This window comes from Choloepus didactylus, chromosome 4 (genome assembly GCF_015220235.1).
Source record: "Choloepus didactylus isolate mChoDid1 chromosome 4, mChoDid1.pri, whole genome shotgun sequence".
NCBI lineage: Eukaryota > Metazoa > Chordata > Mammalia > Pilosa > Megalonychidae > Choloepus > Choloepus didactylus.
In genome coordinates, this window is record NC_051310.1 from 2203360 (window position 1) to 2227738 (window position 24379).

General features: G+C 62.9%; 2 protein-coding genes across 2 annotated transcripts in view; both read left to right on the forward strand.

The window, feature by feature from the left end:
- The first annotated feature begins 569 nt into the window (after window positions 1-569).
- Window positions 570-4432, forward strand: LOC119530975 (collagen alpha-1(II) chain-like). Its single transcript, XM_037831622.1, has 10 exons — window positions 570-650; window positions 821-1500; window positions 1551-1977; window positions 2097-2234; window positions 2652-2812; window positions 3028-3196; window positions 3557-3838; window positions 4054-4125; window positions 4199-4220; window positions 4365-4432. Exons 1-10 carry the CDS (start codon window positions 570-572, stop codon window positions 4430-4432), a joined length of 2100 nt encoding a protein of 699 aa, XP_037687550.1.
- A 2767-nt stretch (window positions 4433-7199) lies between these two features.
- The window catches only part of AHNAK2 (AHNAK nucleoprotein 2), a 46324-nt gene continuing 29144 nt past the window's right edge, over window positions 7200-24379 (forward strand). The window contains 1 exon segment of the mRNA XM_037831691.1: window positions 7200-7332. Within this exon segment, the coding sequence (XP_037687619.1) occupies window positions 7278-7332 (55 nt within the window). The 5' untranslated portion in view covers window positions 7200-7277.

Below are 24379 nucleotides of genomic sequence, written 5' to 3' on the forward strand. Positions count from 1 at the left end.
AGGGTCCCCAGACTGTCCCAAGGCGCGTCGTGGCCCTGGGATACCGGGAGCCCCCGCCGGCCCAGAGCACAGCCCGGACGGAGAGCAGCGCCTCTGCCCCGAGTCCCGCCCCGCGGCGCGGGGTAGTGGAGCTCAGAACCCGGAGACGAACGCAGTGAGCGCCGGTGGCCGCGCTCGCCTCCGGCCAGGAGGCCCGGGTCTCCGAGCCGTCGGCCCCGCGCGTCCTCCAGCAGCCTCTGCTCTCGCGGGCGCCCCTGGCCCTCCCACTGGTGTATCGCAAGGGCCTAAAACTACTTGGGGACAAACCCGCTGGGACGCGGGGTGCAGAACGCGCGCGGGACCCCAAGGCGGCGGGAGAGTGGACAAAAGGAGGCCAGGCCGGCCCTCGGGGTGTGGGGGATGCTGGCTGCAGACACCACCGGCAGGAATCCTTCCCAGAGAGCCTCGAGTTCTAGAACACGCGGCAACCGCACCGGGCTCCGCCGCAAGGTGAAAGAGCCGCTCTGCTCGTGGGGTCGCTGAGGCCACGCTGCTGAGGGCCCGGCGCGCAGGGGGCGTCTGGGGTGCGCATGGCAGGCGTGTGGGGAGTGCACGGCGGGCACGTGCGGCGTGTGTGTGAGGGGCGCGAAGCGCGCACGGCGGGCGCAGACGTGCGTCCGCGCACATTTTGCGTTCCTTGTACCTTCCCTCCCTCATAGGGGAGTTTCCTGCCCTCGCAAGTTTCTTGCAAAGGAATCGGGCAGAAGCGAATGCAAATTTCACGCTGTGCTCAAACTGTTCCCTGACATCAGCTGCAGCACCCACCCGGCCCGGGCTCCAGGGTGACCTCCCGAGCGCGCCCCCGCGGGCAGCTGACTCCCGCCGACCGGAAGGGGCGCGCGGCTGGAGAAGCCCCGAGGCCCGCTGCCAGGGACGCGCCGCGCATACCAAGGCGCCCGGGGACTGGGGGCGCGGGCGCAGCCGAAGGAAGCCCTCGGGGACGCGCCGCCCACCCCGCATCCCCGGGGCGCACCCGGCCCAAGGCAGAGCCCGCCCCGACGGCTGCCTCCCGCCCCGCCCGGCACACCGGGACGCCGGGAGGGGCTCGAGGGCCCCGGCGCGAGCGGCGGAGCTTCTCGTCGGGCCCGGATCGGGCTCGTCATCCCGCCCGGACCCCACGCAGCCGCCAGCCCGCCCCTCGGGCCGCGCCATTCGTTGTCCGGCAACAGCTTGTGCCAGCGCCGCTCCCGGCGCCCGCCTCCTCCCCGCCGCCGTCTCCGTGACGTCATCACGCCGCCGCCTCGGGCGGGGTCACCCCGGGTCCCGCCCCCGCCTCCTCCCCGCCGCCGTCGCCGTGACGTCAGCACGCCGCCGCCTCGGGCGGGGTCACCCCGGGTCCCGCCCCCGCCTCCTCCCCGCCGCCGTCTCCGTGACGTCAGCGCGCCGCCGCCTCGGGCGGGGTCACCCCGGGTCCCGCTTCCGCCCCCCGCCCCCCTCGCCGGGCGCCTACGGGGCCTCTCGGTGCCGCCCCCGGATTGAGGTCCTCCGGCCGCGCCTCTGGCCCCGCGCAGCCCGGACCCCACCGGGAGCCGAGGCCCTTCCTCGGCGGCCCCCTGCCGCGGGGTAACGGGAGGCGCCGCGCCGCGGCCCCCACGCCCCTCCCGCGCTCGGCGCCGGGTGACCACGCCCGCCCTGCCCGGGCCGCCCGCAAACTGCCCCTTCGCCTGCGACGACCCCCTCTTACCGCCCACCCTGCCCCCTCCCCGCCCGGGCCGGGCCTCCCAGCGCGCCGCTGGCTGCGGGCGCGACCGCGTGGGGCCCTCGTCCTCTCTCGGGGCAGGGTCTCCGAACCCCCAGAACCTCCCCGGCTCCGGCTCCTCAGCTTCCCGAGGGACGAGACCCCGGGGCGCTCCACGCCGTGCCCTCCGCCGCTGCCCGCCAGGCCAAGGGGCCGCTAAGGCGCCAGCCGGGCCCCTCCGCCCGCGCCCCTGCCAGCCTGTCAGGCCTTCCCCGACCTCCCCACCCCCTGGAGCACCTGATGAGAGCCTGACTCCGCGTGGCCCACCCGGGGCTCCCCAGACTGGAGGGGGGTGGTCCTCACCCCCACGCGCCCGCAGGCTGCCTTTCTGCGCACACCCTCCCACCTGCCGCCTCGCCTCCCAGGCCGCCCCCCTGGCGGGAATCACCTGCTCTCCCCTTTCCCTGAGGCAGGGCAGCAGGAGTGCCGGTGCCCACCCTGCAGCCACACGGCCCAGGTCCGGTCCTGGCACTGCCGCCCGCAGCCTGCGTCCTCTGCGTTCCCCATAAGACGGGGTGGCTGTGATATCAGGGGGCTCAGTGAATGATGGCCTGTTGTGCCCACCCTGCCCTCCCACCGTGCCGCCCCACCGTGAGCCCCCCTGGGCTGAAGGGGGTCCTTCTCTACCCTGCCCACCCTGCAGGCACATCAGGGTGCAGGGGGTGTCTGTAAGCCCCCCTGGGTGGTGGTCAGTTGGCAGCTCCAGCCTGGCGGTCGCAGGGACAGTGTCAGCCCCACAGTGCCCTGCTGCCCCTCCCACCGCTGGGACCCTCGTCCGCTGCCCTTGCCTTCCTTGCTGCCCAGGAGGAGTGTTGTCCTTGTGTACAGGTCGGGAGCCCCCGTGCCCCACTGAAGAGCGGGGTGGCACTGCCAGGTGGTTGCGCAGATGAAGCGACAGGAGCAAGACGGCGGCCAGCCCCGGCCCGAGGCTGTTGGATCTGCTGGAGACGGCACGGCGGCCCCAGTGCATCCCCGTCCCAGTCCCCGACCTCTGAATGTGGGCGCTTCAATGGTGGAGGGCCGCTGTGGGTGGGGGTGAGTTTTGAACTTGAGCTGGGGTCATCGTGGGTCAGCCAGCTGGGCCGTCTGAGTCCGCGAAGGAGGGAAGCTGAGCGTGGAGAGGAAGCTGAGGAGTGAGCCCGGAAGGCTGAGAGAGGCCAGGAGCCTCCTGGGGGCCCAGAGCTGCAAGAATAAATCTCAGTTGTTTTCAGCCACTGGGTTCGTGGCTCATTCCCTGGGGTGACCCTCAGCTGCCCAATTAAGAGGGTGCTGACCTCGGGGAGCCAAGATTCTGAGGAGGCGGCACGGTGGCCCCGAGATTGGGTGCCCAGCCCTGGCACAGGAGGGATGGTGTCAGCCCGGGCAGCTGATGGGCGGCCCTGCTTCTCGGGCCAGGGTCTGGGTGGGCGGCCCTACTCTGTGGGCACGTGGGGCAGGAGCCGGTGGTCAGGCCTCCTGGTGCATGGGGGGAGACTGGGCCAGATGGGGTGGGCCTCCCTTAACATGGGAGTCAGAGGGACACAGGCCTCGACTCCTCACAAGACCGTGGAGGGGATCGTGGGAGGGTGGGGGTAGGAAGGAGGAGGAGCCCATGTGACCCCCCAGGCTCCGCTGGGCGCCTCCGTCCCTCCCTGAGCCCTGGCCCGGCTAAATGGGTGGGGGGCAGCTCCTCCTCTGCAGACAAGCCAGGGCCCCACAGCCTGGGCTTGAGGGAAGGAGCAGCTGCTTGGAGGGGGGGCCCACTCTGCCGGGGGCTGCCACGGCTGTGCTGCCTCCCAGGATCAGGCCCTGAAACTGCCTCTGAGCAAGGACGGGCTGGGGAGCAGACCTGTCACCCTGGACCCCTCAGGGGCCCTCGGACCGGGGTCCCCAGGTGAGCCCGGGCGGCTGCGTCCACCCACCTCTGTTGGCCGGGGGTGCCTGGGCAGCGGGAGCAGTGGGCACCCAGCCTATGGCCTCGCCGCTGCCCCAGTCCCCGTGGCCCACCTGAGGCCCCTATTGCTGTGCCCAAGCCAGAGGGGTCCACAGAAGCTCGAGGAGCCAGAGAGACACCTACCCTGGGTTAGAACACAGTGCCCTGGCATCCCCACCATCGCCACCCATTTTTTGAACCCCCAGCTGTGTGCCCAGCTGTGTGGGTGCAGAGAGGGGACTCAGAAACAACCGCAGGCCTGGGGGCATTCAGCTTTGGAGGAGAGTGAGTGACTGGCCGAGGTCAGGGACGAGGGCGAGGCTGGGGGTGGGGGGCCCCTCCATGCCATTCCCCCCGGCCCCAGCCCGTCTCTGCAGTCCTTAGACCTGGGCCAGCGGCCATCGAGCCATCCCCCACCCTGTGTGCAAAGGCTAGGGTGAGGGGAGAGGGGAGTAGGCCAGGAAGCAACTGAGGAGGTCCCAGCGCTCCTCCCTGTGCCCCCCACCCAGGCTCGGGCCGAGCTGACGCAAGGTGAGGGCTGGGCCGGCCGGGAAGTCGGCAGGGCTATTTATGCTTCTGCCGCTGTGGCTGCCATGAGAAGTCATCAATGATTGATGCTTGGGCGTCCCTGCCTGCCAGCTGAGGCTGGTAGCCATGCCCCGCCCTGGGCCCCAGCACCCAGCCTCGGAAGGCTGCAGGCGGGCCCGAGCCCCTGGCTGCTGCTGGGGTTCCCGCACCCCTGAACCACGAGCCTTCTGAGGGGGCTTCCTGGACGTTCCTCTCCTCACACTGGGTTTACCAAGGGGGTGCGTCTGGCTGAGCCACCCTGGCTGTGTGCCCCCTGCCTTGCACCACGTTGCAGGATAAGTCTCTACTGATTTGCAGACAAGGAAGGAAGCCGACTGCGGAGGGAGAAACGTGCCCAGGGCCACAGAACCGAGGGATTTGGAGACCCCAGCCATGCGACCTGGCCCTGGAGGCCACAGCGGCCTGAGCGAGGGGGAGGCAGGCCCCGTGGACACAGTGCGGAGGGGGTCTCAGTGCCCCCAAGCTGAGGGCGGGTGCCTGGCACGTGGGAGGGGCTGGCCGCAGTGCGCTGTCCTGTCTCTGAGGCCCGGCTCCCACCCATGCTGCCGAGATGGCGTCGCCGGTTGTCTCCATCTTGCTGAAGGGGAAGCCAAGGTCGGGGAGCGTGTAGCAGCTCAGGGTCACGCGGGGAGACGGCCACCTCGGCCTCCTCCCCCTCTCCACAAAGCTGCCAGCCCAAGCCAGACAATAAGGGAACGTCACGTAGAGTGAGGCCGCTTCATCTGGACGGGGCCCAGGCCACGTGACTTTGCCAAGGTCACCCACCTAATGGGGGGCTCAGAGCTGGTTCTGTGCACCAAGGTCCTGATTCCTCAAGACCCCCACCTTGTTCCCAGGCCCTGCCCACAGGTTCCTGCAGCCAGAACTCATTAGAAACAGGACAGGTGGACAGACGCAGATGGACACACGGACACGCCGGATGTGCAGCCACACCTAGGCAGACAGACCCAGGAGGACACACGGACACCCACATCCAGGGCACACGCAGACACCGACAGCTCTTTCTCTGCCTGGCTGCACCCATGGGGACTGGCTCCGAGGCCAGGGGCAGGGCCGGGCCCCGGGGGGAGAGGGCTGGGGTGGGTGGGGGGGGTCTCTGCCCTGGGAGAAAGAAGCCTGGGCAGATCGTGGGAGACCAGGACCCCTGCTGAAGGGCACTGTGCCCGCCGAGCCATGGGTTGGGGTTGGGAGGCTGCCACAGCCTTTCCCGGCAGTGAGTGCCGCATGCTGCTGTTGGAAGCCTGCCCAGCTGCAGCTCTGCCGACGGGAACGGCCACCTGATCATCCTGCCCGGCTGAGCGTGGTCTGCAGGCGCCCCACAGCGGGCACCCCTGAGGCTGGGCGGGCCCGGGACTGCGCATCCAGGTCCTGCCGAGCATGTTGTGCCCATGTGCCTGAGTGGGTGCACGCGAGTGAGTGCCTCTGTGTGTGCTCCGGGCGTCCGAGTGTGCCCGTGTGCCTGGGTGTGTGCCTGTGCCACATTCCGGTTCATCCATGTGCGAATGTTGTGTACTGGTGTGGGTGCGGGCGGCCTTGTCCACCGCGGCCTGCGTGTGCGCGTGTGTGTGCGTGGCCCGCCTGTTGGAGCCTGGCCTCTTCATGCCCCAGGAAAAGGGGTGGGTGTGTGTGTGTGTGTGTGTGTGTGTGTGTGTGCGCGTGCGCCCCTGGCACCATCCACACACACACACACACACACACTGCCTGGAGCCAGGTTAGGAGCTCCTGGGCGGTGCCCGTGCTCTCCTGCTCTCCCCATTGCCAGCCCCGGGGGCTCCAACCCCCCCGAGGTCTGCACCAGGCCAGGGCTCAGCTCAGGCCTTCCTCCTAACCCCACACCTGTGCCTCTGCCCACGCCCCTCTTCCTTCCCCCAGATGGGCCACCAACTCCTCTGGGAGTCCCCCCAGTCACTCCCCTGTCCCAAAGACTCCCCACTCTAGTCCTCACCAAGCCCCTCCTCCTGGGCGGATACCCCTGACCCACAGCTCCGCCCTGGCCCAGCCTCCACCCTCTTGCCTCTCACAGGGCTCCTGCCCTCTGTCGGGGCCCCTCCAGGAAACCCTCAGGCACCTGTGTGGGCTTTCCCCGGCTCCTGCCAACCATGGCAGACCCTGCTTGGAACATTAGGAGGACCCCCTAGGACCCTCTGCCCACGGGGCTCCCGTCTGCAGCCCTGCTGCCCTCAGCCACCTACCCTGCCCCCAGCCCTGCGAACAAGCCCCAGCTCTCTTACCCTCCATCCTCTGCACACTCACGACTCTGTTCCCCTCTTCAGAATACCCTTCTCTGCACTCTTTGCCTGGCTCACCTCATCCCTGTGGGCTCCAGGAGCAGCCTCCCCGTACTCAGCACTTCCCCCTGCACATTCTGCACCTGCAACCACCAGCTTGTCCTCACGAGCCCAGATCAAATGTGGTGTCCTCCCTGCGCTCCTGCGGCCCCTGCTGCCCCCACCGCCTCCGGGGACCCCACCCTGCGAGGCCGACGTCTGTCTCTTCCCGACTGGAGGGAGACCTCCGTCCCCCCCGCCAGGGTCGCCTGCTGGGCTCTGAAAGGGGATGGTAAAGAACGCGGCGCGCGGGACAAGTCGGGGGTCTCGGACGGGGTCTGCCTGACGGCTTCAAAGACAACTCCTTGGGCCCAGGCCCGTTGGCGGCGCGGGGCGGCGCGGGGCGGTGCCGGGGGCGGGCAGGGGGCGGGCAGGGGGCGGTGCCGGGGCGCGCGGCAGCCAATGCGCCGAATGAGGCCGGCGGCGCCGCCTCCCGCTCGCTCCGCAGTGGCCGCGGGGTCGTCGGGGGCGGAGCGGGGCGGGGCCCGCGGGCGGCGGCGGGGTCGCGGGGCGCGGGCTGGGTCCGCAGTCGGAGTCCGGCCGCCCGCGGCGTCGCCAGGCCCGCGGAGCGAGAGCGCGGCGGTGCCGCGGCCGCCCGAGCCGGAGCCGGGAGCCGGGAGCTGGGAGCCGAGCGTGGACGCGACAGGCGCCCCCGGCCCGCGCCGCCGCCGCGATGTGCGACTGCTTCCACCTGGTGCTGCCCGCCTGGCCCGGAGCCCCCGGCAGCGGTGCGCCCCACTCCCCGCCTGCAGCCCGCTCCCAGGGGCGGGTGGGCTCCGCGCGGGCCGGGCACGGGGGCGCGCGCCGGGGCGGGGCCGGGGCGCGCACTGCGGGCCGGGCTGGGTGGGGCGCCCGGGGACCCCGCGGCCGGGGCTCGCGCGCTTCCTCCCCTGGGGCGCCGCCGCCTCCGCCGCATCTCCTCTCCCACCTACCTCTCATCGCTCGCTCACTTTGTCTCTCCCGGTGGCTGACCCGTCTCTGCCACTCGCTCTGTGTCTCCGCTGTCGTTCCTGGTCCTTGTCTGCTGCTCTCTGTCCCTGGCCATATCCCTCTGGGACTCTGGTTTGTGCCAGGTGGCCGCCTGGGGAGGTGTTACCGGGCTCGGGAGCAGTGCCGGGGGCCTCCAGGACCCTGGGGCCCTCTGACCTCTTTTGGGGGAGAGCAGCCTGGGCAAGGAGTTAGGGTGACTGGCCTGGGAGCAGGTTACCAGGCCGGGCTGAGGCTGGGCCACCAGGCCAGGTGGTGGTCGTGCAGAGCCCGGCCTGGGGTCTGGCTTCTAGTGAGGGACCTGTGTGGAGTCTAAGTCAGGCTGCAGGGCTCCCTGTTGCTGGGCAAGGGAGGATGGGTGCCTCCTGCAGGGTGCCCCCCAGGAAGGGTCAGCGCCCCTCCCTCTGAGCCTCTGCTGCAGAGTGGGTGCCTGGTGCTCCTTTCTCGCCTGTCCCTGCACTAAGGCCTGTGTGTCTCAGCATCTGCGGGGGGTGGGGCCAGGGCATCAGGGTGGGGGGGTGAGGGGCAGGGGGCCCTGGCTCTGGGTCAGCAATGCGGCAGCCGGGCCACACCCAGGGCACCTGGCCAGCGGGCGGCAAGGGGCTGGGGCTGTGCTGCATTGCCGAGGTCTGCACCCCACCCCCTGGAGGACACAGTGATGGGTAAATGCCGCTGCGGCTGACGGAGGGGGCAGGGCCTTGCCTGCGGCCTGGGCACGCCCCTCCAGCTGTAGCCCGAGCTCCCAGTGCCCACTGGTCTGACAGAGCAGGGAGGCTGGACCCCTCTGGGTACCTCCCTTCACAGTGTCTGGGGACCCCCTGTTGGGCCCATTCCTGCACAGATTAGGGTCCAAGAAGGCCGACTCACCCTGGGCAGTTCCCGTGGGTGGGTGGATCCCGTCTCCTCCTCCACTGTGGGGACCACCAGGGTCACTGAGGAGAGGGTTGGGGCTCAGAGAGACCAGGGGTCTGGGTCTGCTTCCAGCTCCTGCGCCAGCCCCTCCCTCTTCTTCCTCACCCCGGGTCCCCTGGAGGCTCCCCGCACTGCAGGGTCCACGAGCAGCTCGTGCATCTTCCGGTCTCCCCTGCTGAGGGCCTGGTTGGCAGTTTTTGGCCCCTGGGCCTCGTGCTTCTGGCCTCTCTAGGGAAGTCCTACCTCATGTCCAGCCCACGGAATCTCCTTCTCTTAGGGAGTGAGCTCGGTGGATTCTCAGTGCACCATAACCAGAATCCTGGGGGCAGGTCCAGTGTGCAGATTCCAGGCTCACTCCTGCCCTTCACAGAACGGGTCCCAGAAATGAGTATTCGTGGCGAGGACCAGGAAATTCTGGTCCCGGCTGTAATCCCCCCCAGAGGGCCCAAGGCGGGCAGGCCCCAGTGCCCCTGGCCTCGCACCCACTCCCAGCCCGTCCTCCTGTGCCATCCATGCAAGGCCCCTGGCTGTCTGCCCCCTGCCCGGCCACCCAGAGGGAGGGATCCTCCTACCAGCCCGCGCCGAGGCTGCCCCCTGGTGTCTGTGTAGGGACCTAACCGCGGGGAGCGTGTCCAGGGGCAGGGATCCGCCCGGCTTCAGGCCCCTCCAGGGGCAGTTCACTGGCCACCGCCTTCCTGGGGGCCCTGGGTCGTGACCCGCTCTGGGCCGTGGGAAGGGGGCTCTGCCTAGGTGTGCCCCCCTCCCCCCGATTCCTGACGGGCACGGGTGTCTCGCTCCTCCCTTCCTAGCCCAAGGCAGGGGCAGAGCTGGGGCAGCCCCTCCCCAGGCCCTGGCCCCTGCCCTGAGGCACTGGGCTGCTGTCCCCTGCCCGGTTTTCCCTGCGATTGTCCTCGCTGGCGGGCTCCCTGCTCCTGTTTTGCAGACAGGGACCCTGAGGCTCGGAGCAGTGAGAGGCAGAAACCTGCACCAAACGGAGGCTCTCGGGGCTCCCCAGGGGCCAGTGCAGCGATGACCCCAACCCTGGGCTGTGGTGTGCTGGCTGAGCACCCAAGGGCGGGGTCTGGGGTCTGGCTCTGCGGCCATGTGGGCAAGGCTGCTCTCGCGTGCCCCTCTCCAGCCTTGGAGTGTCCGTGGCAGGGGTGGATGCCTGGGGAGAGGCAGCAGGGGTCAGCTGGGGCCCAGCTCCCCCCGCCCGCCCCCCATCGTGATCAGGAGGATGACAGATGCATGTGGTACTGCCTGTGCGTTCCTGACAGCTCCCCCTGCCCTTACCCTGGTGGGGAAACTGAGGCTGGGTGGCCCTCCCTCCCACCTCTGGCTCCTGCCTGAAGCCTTAGGCTGTGCCCAGCTGGTCCCAGGGAAGGGGTAGGTTGGGGGAAGTGGGGCCCTGGCGAGCCCTGGCGGGGGGGGGCAGAGCTGGCAATGCGCAGGGCCCCCAGGGCCGCCCCGGGCCGGGCAGCTTGTGCACCTCCTCCCCTGGCTCGATGGGGCCTGCAGCAGGGCCGCCTTTCCTTCCTCCACCTGCCAAGCTCTTTGGTCCTGGGCTGGGCTGGGAGCCGCCTCTTCCCAGAAGCCGCCTAGATTGCTGGGCTCACCCCTGGCTCTCCGGCAGACTCGGGCGCTCTCTGCACCTATCTCCCGTGACTGCTGCGTTGCCGAGGGGCTCTGTGTGTCGGGCTGGAGTGGGGCTGGCTGCCCGGGGGCTGGGGAAGTGGAGAGGATGGGACGAGAGGCCACCTCCTGGGGCTCTGCCAGCCATGCCAGAGGGGAAAGCCAAGCTCTCCCCAGCTGGTCCTCTGCCCGGGAGGGGGGCAGATCCTGCCCGCGGGGCTCAGGTGAGGTGTGGGCTGCCCTGTCTGTCCACCGTCTGTCTGTCTGAGCCCCGCCCAGGAGCCAGTGGGGTCCCAGGGCCTGGGCCTTGGGAGGCCACATGTGCTGAGAGGGGGTTCAGTTAACCTGAGTCAGGTCTTGCCTGTTGGAATCGGTGCCGTCTGGGGGTGCCCAGGGATCAGGGAGGGCCACCTAGACGGGCACTAAAACTAGGTCGGCTGCAGAGGTGCTGTTAGGGGGGATCCCCAAGGGGCAGCCTTGGTGGAAGGGGATGAGGAGGGGCCCCTTCCCACTCTGGCTTCTGAGGGAGGGGAGGCCGGGGGAGCCTGAGGGGGCCTGGCCTACCAGGGAGCAGCAGCCGGACCACGGACATCCATACTCCGGGTTCCAAGGGTGGCTCTGCTCTGGGCCAGGGGTCCCGGGGCATCCTCCGCCAGCCTTCCCGCCCCTGATGCCAGATTTCCTTGTTTTTCTTTTTTTGGAAGCTGTCCCGGCTGGGAGCCAAAGCCTGCCTTGCTGGGATAAATATTTAATAGTCAGAAGCACTTTCTAAGATGGAAAATGGAGCAGGGCCCAGGAGGCCCGAGGGGCTGCGGTGGGGTGGGAGGCGGTGCCTCCCCACATCCCCCCCACGTCCCTCCCAGATGCTGATTCACAGGCACCACCCACCCACCTGCTGCTGGTTCCCGTCCTCTGGAACAGGACACCAGAGGGAGCCCCAGGGACCCAGTGCGGGATGCGGGGGTCTTTGGGGCCCATTCCCTGGGGCACTTGCGAGAGGAACTCTCTGCAGCCCCATCAGGCCGTGGGTGGCGGCGGATCTTAGACGGAGGAGCTGGGCCCAGAGCTGCTGGCAGAGGCCATGGGCTCCTGGGCCAGGTGACCCCACAGTGTCTGGGGTGGGGGCACAGTGCCGGGCAGCGGTTGGGGGCAGTGGTCCTGGGAAGGGTGAGGGAGCCGTGTTCTGGCCCGGACACGCCGTAGATGATGGGTGTGTCCACTTCAGAGAAGACAGAGAGGCTCGGAAGGCGGGGTGCAGTGGGCACGAGCCAGGCCAGGCCTCAGCCTCCCGTCTGCACGGTGGAGTCACCCAGTGGCTCAGGCCCCCTGCCCCAGACAAGCCCACTGGATGGGCTGCCCGGGTGCTGGAGCCCTGGTGGGTGGGAGGCCAGTGACAGCCCTGCTCGGTGAGTCAAGGCCCCTTTGTTTGGGGCTCCAGCCCTCAGCTCCCCAGCCTTGTGCAGGGGTCAGACCGCAGGGCCTGCTGCCTGAAGCCTCTGAGAGGCTGCAGACCACCCCCCACTCCACCTCCAGAGGGCATCGGGCTCTGGGGGCTCTGACCGCCCCTCGCACACCAGCCTTTGACACTGGCCATGGCCTTTGCCTCCTGAGCTGCCGGGCTGGCCCGGGAACCCCCATGGGCAGGGAAGAGGACGGCCCTTTGGAGTGGGTTCCTGGGCTGGCTTCGGGGTCCCTTGTGGGCAGCTCCCTCCCTGGCTTCTGGGTGGCACCGGCGCCCGTGAGTGTCTCTCTGACACACCCCCCAGGAATGTGGTGCTTGGCCTTGGCCTCCTCACCAGCTGATTCACCATCAGCTGCCCCAGCCCCGCCCGGGCCCTGATGCCGGCTCCTGTGGGGAATACGGGCAGGGTTCTGGCTCTCCCAGCTTCGGGCCGGCACTGCCCAGTGTGGTCGGTGTGTGCCGGGCACAAGCTGGAGAGCGCGGCTCTCGGGATCCCATGCGGCTGCGCGGCCCAGCCTCCTGCCCTCACTGCAGGACACCAAGCCCAGAGAGGCGGAATGTGCCGCACACGTCCTGCCCAGCTCCTGCCCCCCCACCCAGACTAGCCAGGTGGAGCCGGGGGTCTGGCGGACCCCTGCCCTGGCTCTCGGTCCTCCCAGCACTTAGCCTTGTCCAGTTCCTGGGTCACGGCAGTCCTGAGCACAGGGTCTCTGCCTTTGCAGCCTGAACCCCTTTCCTGCCCAGGGCGCTCCCACTGACCGACAGCCCAGGAGCCAGGTGGGAAGGTCCCCCTGGTGGCTCACGAGGGCCCAGCGCTGGCCGCATGGGGCGTGGGCTTCATGGGACACGGCAGTGGGAACGTGTCCGGGGACCAGGCTGGGGAGGGCGTCCGGGCAGAGCTGACGGCACGTGTGCCCACTGTGGGTCTGCAGGGGGCCTCGTGAGTTGGGGAGCCGTGGATTTGAGGGGCAGTCTCAGGCAGGCAAGCTGGGGGCACCCGGGAAGGGCTTGAGCAGCGGCTGGCTCTGCGGCGGGCAGGTGTGGGCAGCAGAGGCCATCGTGGTGGCCCAGGCAAGAGGCGATGGGGGCTGAGTCCCCGTTGGGGTCGGATCAGGAGGATGGGGAGTTTGGGACACCCAGGCTCAGGGGGTAACGGGGTGGGGGTCAGCATTCCATCGAGTACCCCAGACCCCGCTCCGTGCTAGCACCGAGCCCCCCATCTGGTACCAGCTGCTATCTGGGGCACGGTGCCGAGTCGGCTGCGCCCCGCCCTGGGGAGGGGGCAGAGTCTGCTGGGGGTGTCAGCTGTAAACAGAGTTCCCAGGTGTGAACTGTGGGTGTGGATGGGCCGTGGGTGTGGGTGAGATCACTGGGGAGCTGGCCTGGCCACCTTTCCCATCATGCTGTCATAGAGGCCCTTTTCATGTTGCAACCGATAGGATTTAGCAGCAGCATTTGTAGGGAGTGGGGCTGGGGTGGCGGCCCCTCACCTCCAGGACGGCTGGAGGGCTCGGCCCTTCTCACCCGCTGTCCCCCGCCTGGGAACCCTCTGACCTGTCCCGGGCCCCCTTCTCTGGCTGTCAGCCTGCTTGGGCCGTGCCTGGCTTCCTGTATCAGGTGGAGGGGCCTGTGGTGGAGCTTCTGGTGCCTTCTGTAGCTGGCTGCCCCGAGAAGCCCCCACATCTGCGGTCGCCAGCCAGGACCCTGGGCCTGGCAGAAGGGCTGAGCCCAAAACCACCCTCCCTGGGCTGGGCTCCTCAGCCGCCCGGGCCTGCACGGGCCTGCTCGTGGGGTGCAGGTGCCCGCAGCCAGCCCGGTTCTACCCTCCTGGGCCGTGGGACCAGGGTGCAGCGCTGTTGGGATCCAGGAGATCTGCAGATAGCATCCTGCCCCGGCCTGCCTGGCCCCCGAAGTGGGAGTGGAGCCGGGAAGCTGCACCCCTTTTCTTGCGGCCTGGAGGTATGGGGCTGGGAGTGAGGCCCTGGGGGCAGCAAGGGGTGATGGAGGGGTGCAGGTCCGGCAACTGAGCTCTGGGGGAGCGAGCGATGGGGACTGTCAACGCAGGGACCCGTTTCTCGGCCACCACTTGTACCCAAATTACTCGGGGTGGGGCTTGTTAAATGTTGGTTCCAGGCACCCCCACCCCGCTCACCTGATGTCCTGGAGCTGCGAGGGGTGGGGATGCCTTGGGGGGCGCCGGCGGAGGCCGTGTGCATGCAGCCCTGCCCCTCCAGCCTCCGCAACTGTGGCCTTGGAAGGGGCTCGCTGGGCCCTGGGTGGGGGGCTTCAGCCGGCCTCAAGGGGCCTTGTCCTCATCGGAGCACACAGCTGTCCTCATCTCAGGGGCCCCTCCTGCAGGGCCCCCTGTCCTGCCCCTCCTGCATCCCTAGCTGGGACAGCTCTGAGACTTCCTTTCACCCACAGGGAAACTGAGGCCCAGGGCCCGTGCACACCCGCTCGGGAAGCTCCTGCCTCCTCCTCCTGTCTGTGCGTCCGTCCACCTATCCTTCCACCCACTCGGTACACACACCGGGCCGGGCCAGCGGCCATGACTCAGAAGTCCTGGTGCACAGTGGGCGTTTCCTCCCCAGTCAGCTGCCTGGGCTGGGGGGCGCCCTGGGGTCTGGGCTGGGGGCCCCACGCTGCAGGAAGCCGAGCCCTGGGGGGCTGCCCAGCCCCTGGGCCTGTAAGGGCCCCTCCCCCTCCCTCTGGCGGGGCGGGTGGGCTTGGCAAGGCTCGGAGCCCGCTGCCCCAGGAGAGGAGGCGGCCCAGGGAGGGAGGGGACGGTGGGGGCGGGGCCTGGAGGGAGGGCCGGGACGGGGAGGGCGGGGCCTGGAGGGAGGGAGGGGACAGTGGGGGCGGGGCCTGGAGGGAGGGCAGGGCCGGGGCGGGGCGGGCCGCGGGGAGGCAGCCGCCGCCAGCGCGCTGCGATTTTCACTTCTGGGCAACTTGGGAGAGCTTTGGCCTAGGTAAGCGGGCTGCACCTTCTTCTGGGCCCACCATCTGCCCTTTCCCCCTTCCCGGTTCCCCCTGGGGGCCCTGCTCCCCCTGCCTCTTGGCTGGCCTGTGCAGGCAGATGGACAATCCGTGGGGCCAGCCAGCAAGGGGGCTTGGGTGGGGCTGGACTGGGCATCTCTGAGCCCTCAGCTCCGTCCTTTCCTGCCAGCCGGGCACCCCGGTACCGGAGGGGTGGGCAGCAGTTCACAGCGGCTCCAGCTGACCTTGTGCCTTCTGCACACTGGAGGGTCAGCCAGGCTGGGCAGAGAGGACAGGGAGGGGCCGTCTCAGACCCCAAATCCCCTGGAAACCAGGGGCAAGGCTCTGGAGCGGGCCCCCAGCTGCCCAGCTCTGCCCCTGGCTCTTGGACAGGTGGGGGACAGAGGCTCCCACTTGGGGGGAGCACAGACCCACTAGGGCAGTTGGCACCCATGGATGCCAGCACAGCTGTGCCAGCTCCAGGCCATGCAGATCCCAGGGTGGATCCTGTGGCCAGGGGAAGGGGCCACCATGATGACCTCATTTGGTGGATGGGGACCCTGGCAAGGTGGTGGTGGGGTTTGTCAGAGGCCTGCCCGGGCTTGCTGACCTGAAGGTGTCTAGAGGGGCTGAGGCGAGGGGCCCCTTGGCGTCAGTGGCCACCTGCAGAACGAGATGGACTGGCCCCGTGGCTGCCCACCCAGCCCACACTGCTTGGCCTCGCCCGCAGGCGGAGCAGACTTGCTACTTTCTGGTTGTCTGACCAGCCCCTGCCCTCCTCCCACACCCACTCATGGCACTAGCATTTATTATGCACCCACTGCATGCCAGCTCAGGGGCTGAGTACTTGGGGAACTAGCTGTTCTGGGGCCTGGGGATGGGGCAGCACCACAAACGTCAGCAGGGTGGCCAGGAGGCCCAGGCCGAGGAGAGAGCATGTGCAGAGGCCCAGGGTGGCTGGGAGCCCACTGCCCAGGAAGGAGCAGCGAGGGCGGGGGCTGCAGGGCCGGCCAGGGAGGCATGGAGGGGCTTGGAGGCCAGGCTGTCTCATGGCACCAGGGAGCCATGGAAGGGTGTTGAGGGGGAGAGTGATGTCACCAGCCCTGGCTTGCCAGGGCCGCCCTCTCCCCAGGTCCATGTGGACCCACGGCCTGTTTGGAGCCTGGAGACAGAAGCAGGGGCCCCGGGCAGCCTCCTGGAGCTGGGCTCTGCCCACCCCATCCAGGGAGAATTATCTTGAGAAAAATCGAGATGGGGCGGGCAGGGCCGTGGCTGCTGTGGGTGCTGCTGTGGAAAGTCTGAAGTCTTGTGACAGTCAGCCGAGCCCGCACTTTCCTCGTGAAGTTCCGGGACGGGGTGAGGCCGGGTGGGTGTGAGCAGCCAATGCTCATGTGTACCCTTGTGGGCTCTGGAGCGAGTGGGCCTGCCCTGGCCCGCACTGCCACAGCTCCCCGGCCAGCCTGGGTCTCACTGAGGACTGTCCGTGGGGCTCTGGGTGGGGGTGGGGGTGGGGGTGGGCAAGCCCAGACCCGTCTTTCTGCACTGGCACACAGACCTCGAGAGTGTGCACGCACACACACACATGTGTGTGTGCACACACCTGCAAGCCCGGAGTCAGCAGAGGTGCTGAGAGCCACCCTCGGGGCCCCCCTTGCACCGTCGCCCTGGGACACAAGAACATGGCCACAGCGTTGACCCCGCCCCGGAGCTGCGCCTGGGAGCGGCAGGGTGCAGGCCGAAGCTTTGTTTAAGGAAAGTTGCAACCCGGGACCCCCAAGGGGCCCCACTCTGGAACCTCCAAGAGCCCCCACTTGGTGGCTGGTAGCCAGGGGGTCCTCAGCTCAGAGCTGGGCTCCTGTGGCTCCAGGTGTGTGTTGGGGGGAGGTTGCCCTGGACAGAAAGTGCCCCTTTCTGCCCCCACTTCCCCTCCACCCTGACCCCCGGGCCAGCATGGGGCCTCCCCTTTGCTCTGCACCTCTTCCCCCCACCACCCAGAGGCCCCCCCTGTGTGATCCCAGCTCCCCCACACCCACCACCCTGAGCAGGGGCCGGGACGCTCAGGCAGCCAGCAGTCGGGGTACAGGTGTGCCCCCACAGGAGTGGGACGTGGAGGTGGTGTTTGAGGCCGGGTGCAGGGGCTGGGGCGAGGACAGGTCCCCAGCAGACTCGAGTCAAGGAGGGGGAGGGAAGGTGCTTGGGGAAGCCCCAGGTGAGGGCCTGGGTGGTGGCCCGGAACCCAACCTGCTGGGCCACCTGGGGCAGGTGTGCCTCCCCCACCCCCTCTCTGTGAGTGGCAGCTTCAGTGGCCAATAACCAGTGTCACTATTCAAGGTGACCACTCGAAACCTATCCGTGAGGGCCAGGAGGTGGTGGGGGCCCGAGCCAGGGCAGGTGGGCTGCCTCCCCTGCTCCCGGGCTGAGGTGGGGGCTCAGGAGAGGGGGCTGGGAGGACCGTGCTCTTGGGCCCGGGGGCTCTTCCTTGCCCCTTCCCAGGCATGCAGGTGGAGGCTGGCAGGAAAGTCCCGTCCTACTGCTGGCAGGAGGTCCCCCTTCCTGTTTGTGTGGCTCTAGGCCAGGTCCAGCTAGGGCGAGGCCCAGGGTTCTGGTTTCAGGGAAGCGACTTCCCCGCCGTGTGGCCGTGGCCCTGAGCTCCTGCTCCTCATGGCTGCAGGGCGCTTAAGGACAGCTGCTTGCCAGGGGTGACCAGGCCCCCGCGTGCCCACCCGGTGCCAGCTGAGGGCTGGCTGCGCCTCCGCCGTCCCTCCCGCGTCCCTGGTGCACCCGCAGGGGGTGTCCGCGGGCCTCCAGCTGACACCCCCTTTCTCACCTCTGACCGTCACGCCCACCAGCCCGCCTGCCTCTGGGCCCTCCCCCGCAGTGCCCACCCCAGCGCACCCCGCCCCGCCCACGGCCCTGCCCCCACAGGGGCCCCGTTTCCTGCGCGCCGCCGCCCCCGTCCCTCGCCCCTCCCCTCGCCGCGCCGACCCCCGCGGCCCCAGGCCCCTCCTCCAGCGCACGCCCACCTCCCCTGGACTCGCGCGCCCGGCGCCGGGTCCACCCTCGCGGGTCTCGGGCGTCGCTGTCTGGCTCCCGGAGGCTCGGGGAGCTCTCGGAGGGAGGAGGGCGGCGGGCTACGTCCCTGGGCTGCCCCCGCCGAGCCTCTCGGGCCTCCTCCCACTCTCCCCTCCCCCGAGTGCCCCGTCCTGGATGGTCTCAGGGCTGCCGCTGAGGATGGCCCGTGCGCACAGGCCCCTCCTCTGCCCCTGCCCGCGCCGGGCTCGGGGTCGGGGGTCGGGGGACGGGGGACGGCCGGCGCAGACTTGTCCCCGCGCCGAAGAGGCAGAGGCGGCGCGCAACCCGCGGCAGCACGGCCGGGGTGCAGGACGTTGGGTCCCAGCCCCGGCATGCAGTCCCTGCGCGCCTCCCCGCTGTCGGGCCACGGGGGCAAGTGGCTCGCCTCCCAGAGCCCCTGCGTTCAGGGTGCTGGGGGTCTGGTGTGGCTGGGGTTCAAGGCCAGGCGGGAGAGCAGGGCCACCGGGCCTTGGCCTGGGGCTCGGGACTCAGGGCGGGGCTTGTCCTTCAGGGACAGAGCACTGGGGAGCCACGGCAGGGGCTGGAGCGGGGGCAGCGAGGTGGCGCGGTGCCAGGGGTTCCCTGGCTGCAGGGGGGCTGGAGCGGGGAAGCCCAGGGGCCAGTGGGAACGGATGGAGAGCGGATTAGAACGCAGGGCCACGGGGTGGGGGTGGGGACACGTGTGGGGGAGGCGCATCCAGGCCCAGGAGGAGCACGTCCGAAGCAGTGGCCTGGTGGGTGGCAGGGGCTGGGTCTGAGTGGCCCGTGGGTCCCTGGGGGCAGGCGGCCAAGGCTGGGCAGGTGGGTGGTGGGCGTGCGGGCCGGCACAGGGCTGTGTGGAGAAGGGGCTGCGCGGAGAAGGGGCTGCGCATTGCACTCCACGGTACCTGCTGCCTGGTTAGGGAGGAGGGGCCTGCGGGGGCCCTCTCAGGGGTGTTTGATTCTTGAATGGACACCTTTCCCAAGGCTGGTTTTACGGATGGGGAAACTGAGATTGCGGCAGGGGTCAGGGGTCGCTGGAGGCAGGGGTGTGGGCTTGGCCCCTGGAGAGGTGGGACTGAACACACACCCCATGGACGGGGACAGGACCGGGTCCCCAGTCCGCCTGGCAGGGGTGTGCTCCGTTCTCTGGGGCCCTACAGGTCCCCGGGGGCTGTTTCCTTAAATATTCCCTGCGATTCACAGGAGGTTGGGCCTGGGGTTTTATTTGTGGGAAGGTTTCAAAGAAGGGGTTTGATTTTTAAATAAAGAGCTACTTAAATTTTCTATTTCTTCTTGTGTAGTTTTGGTAGTGTGTTTTTTAAGGAATATGTTCAATAAATATTCAAATTTGTTGGTATAAAGTTTTTAATTTCCCCTTTTTTGTTTTATGTAGAACTTAAAAACTTTTATTGACAGAGGGTACAGATCATAAGTTTATAGTTTGATGCCTTCTCACAAAGCGGACACACTCGTGTACCAGAAGCAGGTTGAGAGGTGGAACTTTCCAGCATCAGGAGGCCCTGCTCTGCCGCCCCCCCCCCCCAGCGTAACCACACATCTGAGCTCACACCTGAGCGTGAGTGTGATCTGCACAGGCACGGGGCCCTCCATGTGAACTCTCCTTACGTCTGGCTTCTTGATGTCAACGTTATGCTGGAGAAATTGGTCCACGTTCACACACAAGTAGTTCATTCATTTTCATTGCCACGTAATCTTCCACTGCACACACACACCACCGTTTATTTTTTAATTGTTCCACTGTTGATGGACACAGGAGAATCTGGTTTCTGGCCACTAAAAATAGTGCTGAGATGGACATTTGCAAACATGTCTTTTGGAGAATTCAAGTATTCCCTTCGGTTGGGGATACATCTGGGTATGGAATTCTGGGTCGAATGTTCGCTTTAGTAGATACTGACAGTTTTCTAAAGTGACCGTCTCCATTCACTCCCCACGTCTGCATCGGGGTGGGAGTTCCAGCTGCCCCACATCCTTGTCACCACTTGGTGTGGCCATTCTTTTTCGTTTCAGCTGCTCCATGCGGGTGCGGTGCAGGGCGCTTAAGGACAGTGCAAATGTATTTCTCCAATGGCTTGACTATCCACTCCTCAGTGGTGTCTTTTGATGAACACAAGTTCTTTAATTTTTATGCAGAGCAATTTATCCGTTGTTTCCTTTATAGCTAGTGCTTTCTGTGCTCCTATCCCCAGGTCATTGCTGTTTATTGTCTAGAATCTTTTTTGTTAAACCTTCAACTTTAGATCTACAATCCGTATGAAATTGATTTTTGCTCCTGGTTGAGGTAGGGGTCACAGTTAGCATTTCTCCTATGGATAGTTCACGGACCCAGGGCTGTCTGTTGAAAACCTCATCCATTTCCTGTTGTCTGCTTCTGGAATCTCTGTCTGCTCCATGGGTCTGTTTGTCTCTCCTGGCAAGTGTTGATACCTGCTAATGTGCGCCCTGAACCAGATTTCAGCGTTTCACCATGAAGCACAAGGCTTGCAATGGCTTCTTTGTTTGTTTATTTTGTTTTGAATCCCTTTACCAGATACAGGAAGTTCCCTTCTCTTGTGGTTTGGTAAGAATTTTTCTTTTTTGAACCAGGAAAGACTTGAATTTTATCAAATGCTTTTGCAGAATCTATTAAAGTGATCATTCTGTTTTTCTGTAATGTGGAATTGAGTTTTAGTTGTTAAGTCAAACTTATGTTCCTGGAATAAATCTGGCTATCGTTTTGCAGGTTTGAATGTATTATGTCCCCCAGAAAAAGCCATATTCTTTGATGCAGTCTTGTGGGGCAGACATTTTAGTGCTGATTAGACTGGAATCCTTTGAGTGTTTCCATGGAGATGTGCCCCACCCAACTGTAGGTGATAACTCTGATTGGATAACTTCTATGGAGGTGTGGCCCCGCCCATTCACCATGGGCCTTGATTGGTTCACTGGGGCACTATATAAGCTCAGACAGAAGGAGCGAGCTTGCTACAGCAAAGAGGGACACTTTGAAGAATGCACAGGAGCTGAGAGAGGAGCTGCAGATGAGAGACAGTTTGAAGATGGCCATTGAAAGCAGACTTTTACTCTGGAGAAGCTAAGAGAGGACAAACGCCCCAAGAGCAACTGAGAGTGACATTTTTGTAACCAGAACTTGGAGCAGACGCCAACCAAATAAATCCCCTTTTATGAAAGCCAATCCATTTCTGGTGTTTTGCATCCCAGCAGCATTAGAAAACCAGAACAATCGTGATATATTATAATTTTTATATGTCACTGTTTGATTGGCTAATAAATTGCTTGGGATTTTTGCCCTGTATTCATAAGGGAAATTAGTCTGTAAATTATCTTTCTTGTCCTGTCCTTTGTTGTTGTTGTTATGCTGACCACATAACATGAGATGAGAAAAGTTCCCTCTTTTTCTATAGGATGGAAAAGTTTGTGGCTGTTACTGTTATTACTTCCTTATATATTTGGAGCCATTCACTGGTGAAACCAATTGAATCTGGAAATTTCTTTGTAGGGAAGTTTTTGATCACCAAATCCATTTTATTAATCATTACAGGACTATTCAGATTTTCAATTACTTCTTGTGTCAACTTTGGGAAGTTCTGTTTTGAAGAAAGGGATGTCCTCTTTTTCATTTCTAATATTGATGAATTGTACCTTTTCTCTTTTTTCCCAGGGATTTATCAGTCTTGTCGGTCTTCTCAGAAAACCAGCATTTGGCTATCTTGATTCTCTTCATTGTAGGTTTTATTCCATTAAAAAAAAAAAAAAAGACAGAAAGAAGACTTCTGGTTTTATCTTTCAGGCTTTCCATCCATCTTTTGATTTGTTTTAGTTTGCTGTTTTTTTCCTAACTTCTTGAGATGGGTATTTTGATCCTAGATTTTTAGTGTCCTCTTTTCTCACTTATTCATTTGAAGTTATATTTTTACCTCTAGACATGGCTTTGTCGCATCCCACAAGTTTTATTTTTATGTTTTAGAGTCGACTTTCTGGGGTATGATGAGGTGCGCGGTTACTGAGTTTTGACGACGTGCCCTCGATGTGGGCGCGCCCCGAGCACACGCGGGGTCTGCCCCCCCAGGCAGCCGCGGACCCGCTCCTGGAAACCTCAGACCGGCTCATCTTTTCCGGAGTTTCACAAACACCAGTCACACGTTACATACGAATCTCGGCATTGTGTTTTGAGGTCCCCGACGGCGCAGCATGTGTCAGTGCCCGGGGGGTCCTCCTGGGTATGTCCAGGGCGCAGAGCGCACGTCCGCTCACGCCTGCTGGGCACAGGGCTGTGCGAACCCCGCGTCCTCGTGGGCCTGATCTCGTTTCTCCTGCGTAAATACTCGAGGGTGAAATTCCGAGGTCAGCTGGTGAGGCCAGGCTTGTCCTGGTGGGGAACCGCCGTCTGTTTCCTTCACGTTTCCGCCAGCGCGCGGGAGGGGCCTTGGTCAGTCTCGCTGAGGCTAAGCCGTTCTCGTGGGTGCGCAGTGCTGTTTCGGTGTGGTTTTCCTTCGTGTTTCCCTGACGACTAATGGCGTTGACCATCTTTTCTTGTGCTTCTTAGTCAATTGCACATCTTCTTTTCTGAAGTGTTTGCTCAAATATTTTGCACATTTTTAAAAAGTAGAGCGGTTATAGGTTTACAGAGAAATCGTGCAGAAGGACCCACGTCTCCATATATCCCACCCCACCCCCCACACAGTTTTCCATGTTATTATTACTGTGCATTAGAGTGGTACTTCTGTTTCAATTGGTGCAACAATATTATTATAATTATACCCTCCTAATTTAATTACATATTATGTATTATAGATATAATAGGAATTAAGCTGTTATATAGTCCATACTTTGCATTAGGGTTTACTCTGTGTTCTTTAGTTCTATGGGCTTTAGAAAATTTTTTTATTCTGGTAACATAAAATTTCCCATTTTATCCACTTGCAAGTGTATAATTCAGTGGAGTTAATTGCATTCAGGATGGTGTGCCTATTTTTAATTGAGATATTAAATCTTATGTTGAGTTGTAGTTTTTCTGGATTCAAGTTCTTTGTCAGGTAAATGTGCTGCCTTTTCATTTTCTTAATATCTATCAAGATGAGAGGTTTTTAATTATGAATGAAATCGAACTTATCAATTTTTTGTTTTATGATTAATAATTTTTATCTCCTAAGAAATATTTGCCTCCCCCAAGGTGGCAGAGAGCTTCTCCTATGTCTTCTTTTCAAGCTTTAGGTTTTCCGTTTAACTCCATGATTCATTTTGAGTTAATTTTTAGGTGTAGCGTGAGGTAAGCATCCAGCTTTATATTCTTCCAAATAAATATCCAGTTGTTCCAGTACAATTTTTTGAAATAACTGCTTTGTCAAAAGTCACTCAACCACTTACGTGTGGGTCTATTCTGTTCCGCTGATTTATGTGTTTATACCACACTGTCTTGAAAGAGGTAACAAAGTACTCCAATTTTGTTTTATGTTTTCTAAATTGCTTTAACTATTATAGGTCTTTTGCATTTTTATATACATTTTAGAATCAGCTTGTCAATTTCTACAAAAAAATCCTGCTATGAATTTTATTGGGATTGCATTAAATCTCATGGGGAGATATGATATCTTTCTTAACAAGACTGAGTCTTCCACTTGGTGATAATGTGTTCAGTTTCTCCATTGAGTCCGTTCTTTTTGTTTTATGATTCATGCTTTGCATAGTTTGTGTGTACAGATCTTTCCCAAATTTTGTTAAAATTACCCAAGTATGTTATGTCTTTTGGATGCTATTATTAATGGAATTGATTTTTAACATTCATTTTCTAGTTATTTCTTCCTCATATTTTTTGTATGTTGACCTTGTAGGCTTTGAGCTCTCAGAATTTGCTTATTAGATCTAGTAGTTTTTTTGTGCATTCCTTAGGATTTTCTGGATACGCAATCATGGCATCTGTCAACAAAGATCCTTGTGTGTGCTCCTTTTGTTTTCCTCGCCGTCTTCCATTCACCAGAGCCTCCCGTGCACGGCGACTGGAGACGGTGAGAGGGGACGGCCGCCCCACTCCGGTCCTAGGATGACGCGTCCTGGGGCGCCCCGAGGTCAGGTGTTCGCTGGAGGATTTTTCATCGACACCTTTTATCAGGTGGAGGAAGTTCTCTTCCTCACCTGGGCTGCTAGGAGTTTTGCTTTGCTTTGTTTTGTTTTTTAAATCATGAATGTGTGTTGGATTTTGCGTCTGCTGAGATGTGATCACATTTTTTTTTCTCTTTTATTCTGTCAATAGGTTGAATTTCATCAATCGATTTCGAATGCTAAGCCTATGTCACAACTCTCAGATAAATTCCACTTGATCATGATGGGCTGTTCCGTTTATCTTTGTCATCTTGAGTTAGTTTTGGTAATTTATGCTTTCAAGGAATTTGTCCATTTCACTCAAGTTGTCAAATTCCTGATATCCCCTAAAATCCTAATGATCCTAATGATCCTAATATCCCCCCTTCTCTCTCTTTAGGGCCTTCCCGCAGGGTCTCAGGGTGTGCCCACTTCCATTCTGGATACTAGTAACTTGTGCTTTCTCTTTTTTTCTTTATCAGTCTAGCTAGAGGTTTTTCGTTTTTATTGGTCTTTTCAAGGGCTCAGCTTTTGGTTCTGTTTATATCTCAATTGACTCTCACCTTTCAGTTTCATTTGTTTCCATTCTTATCACTATTGTTTCCTTCCTTGTACTTAGGGGTTGATTTGTTCTTCTTTTTCTGGATTCCAGA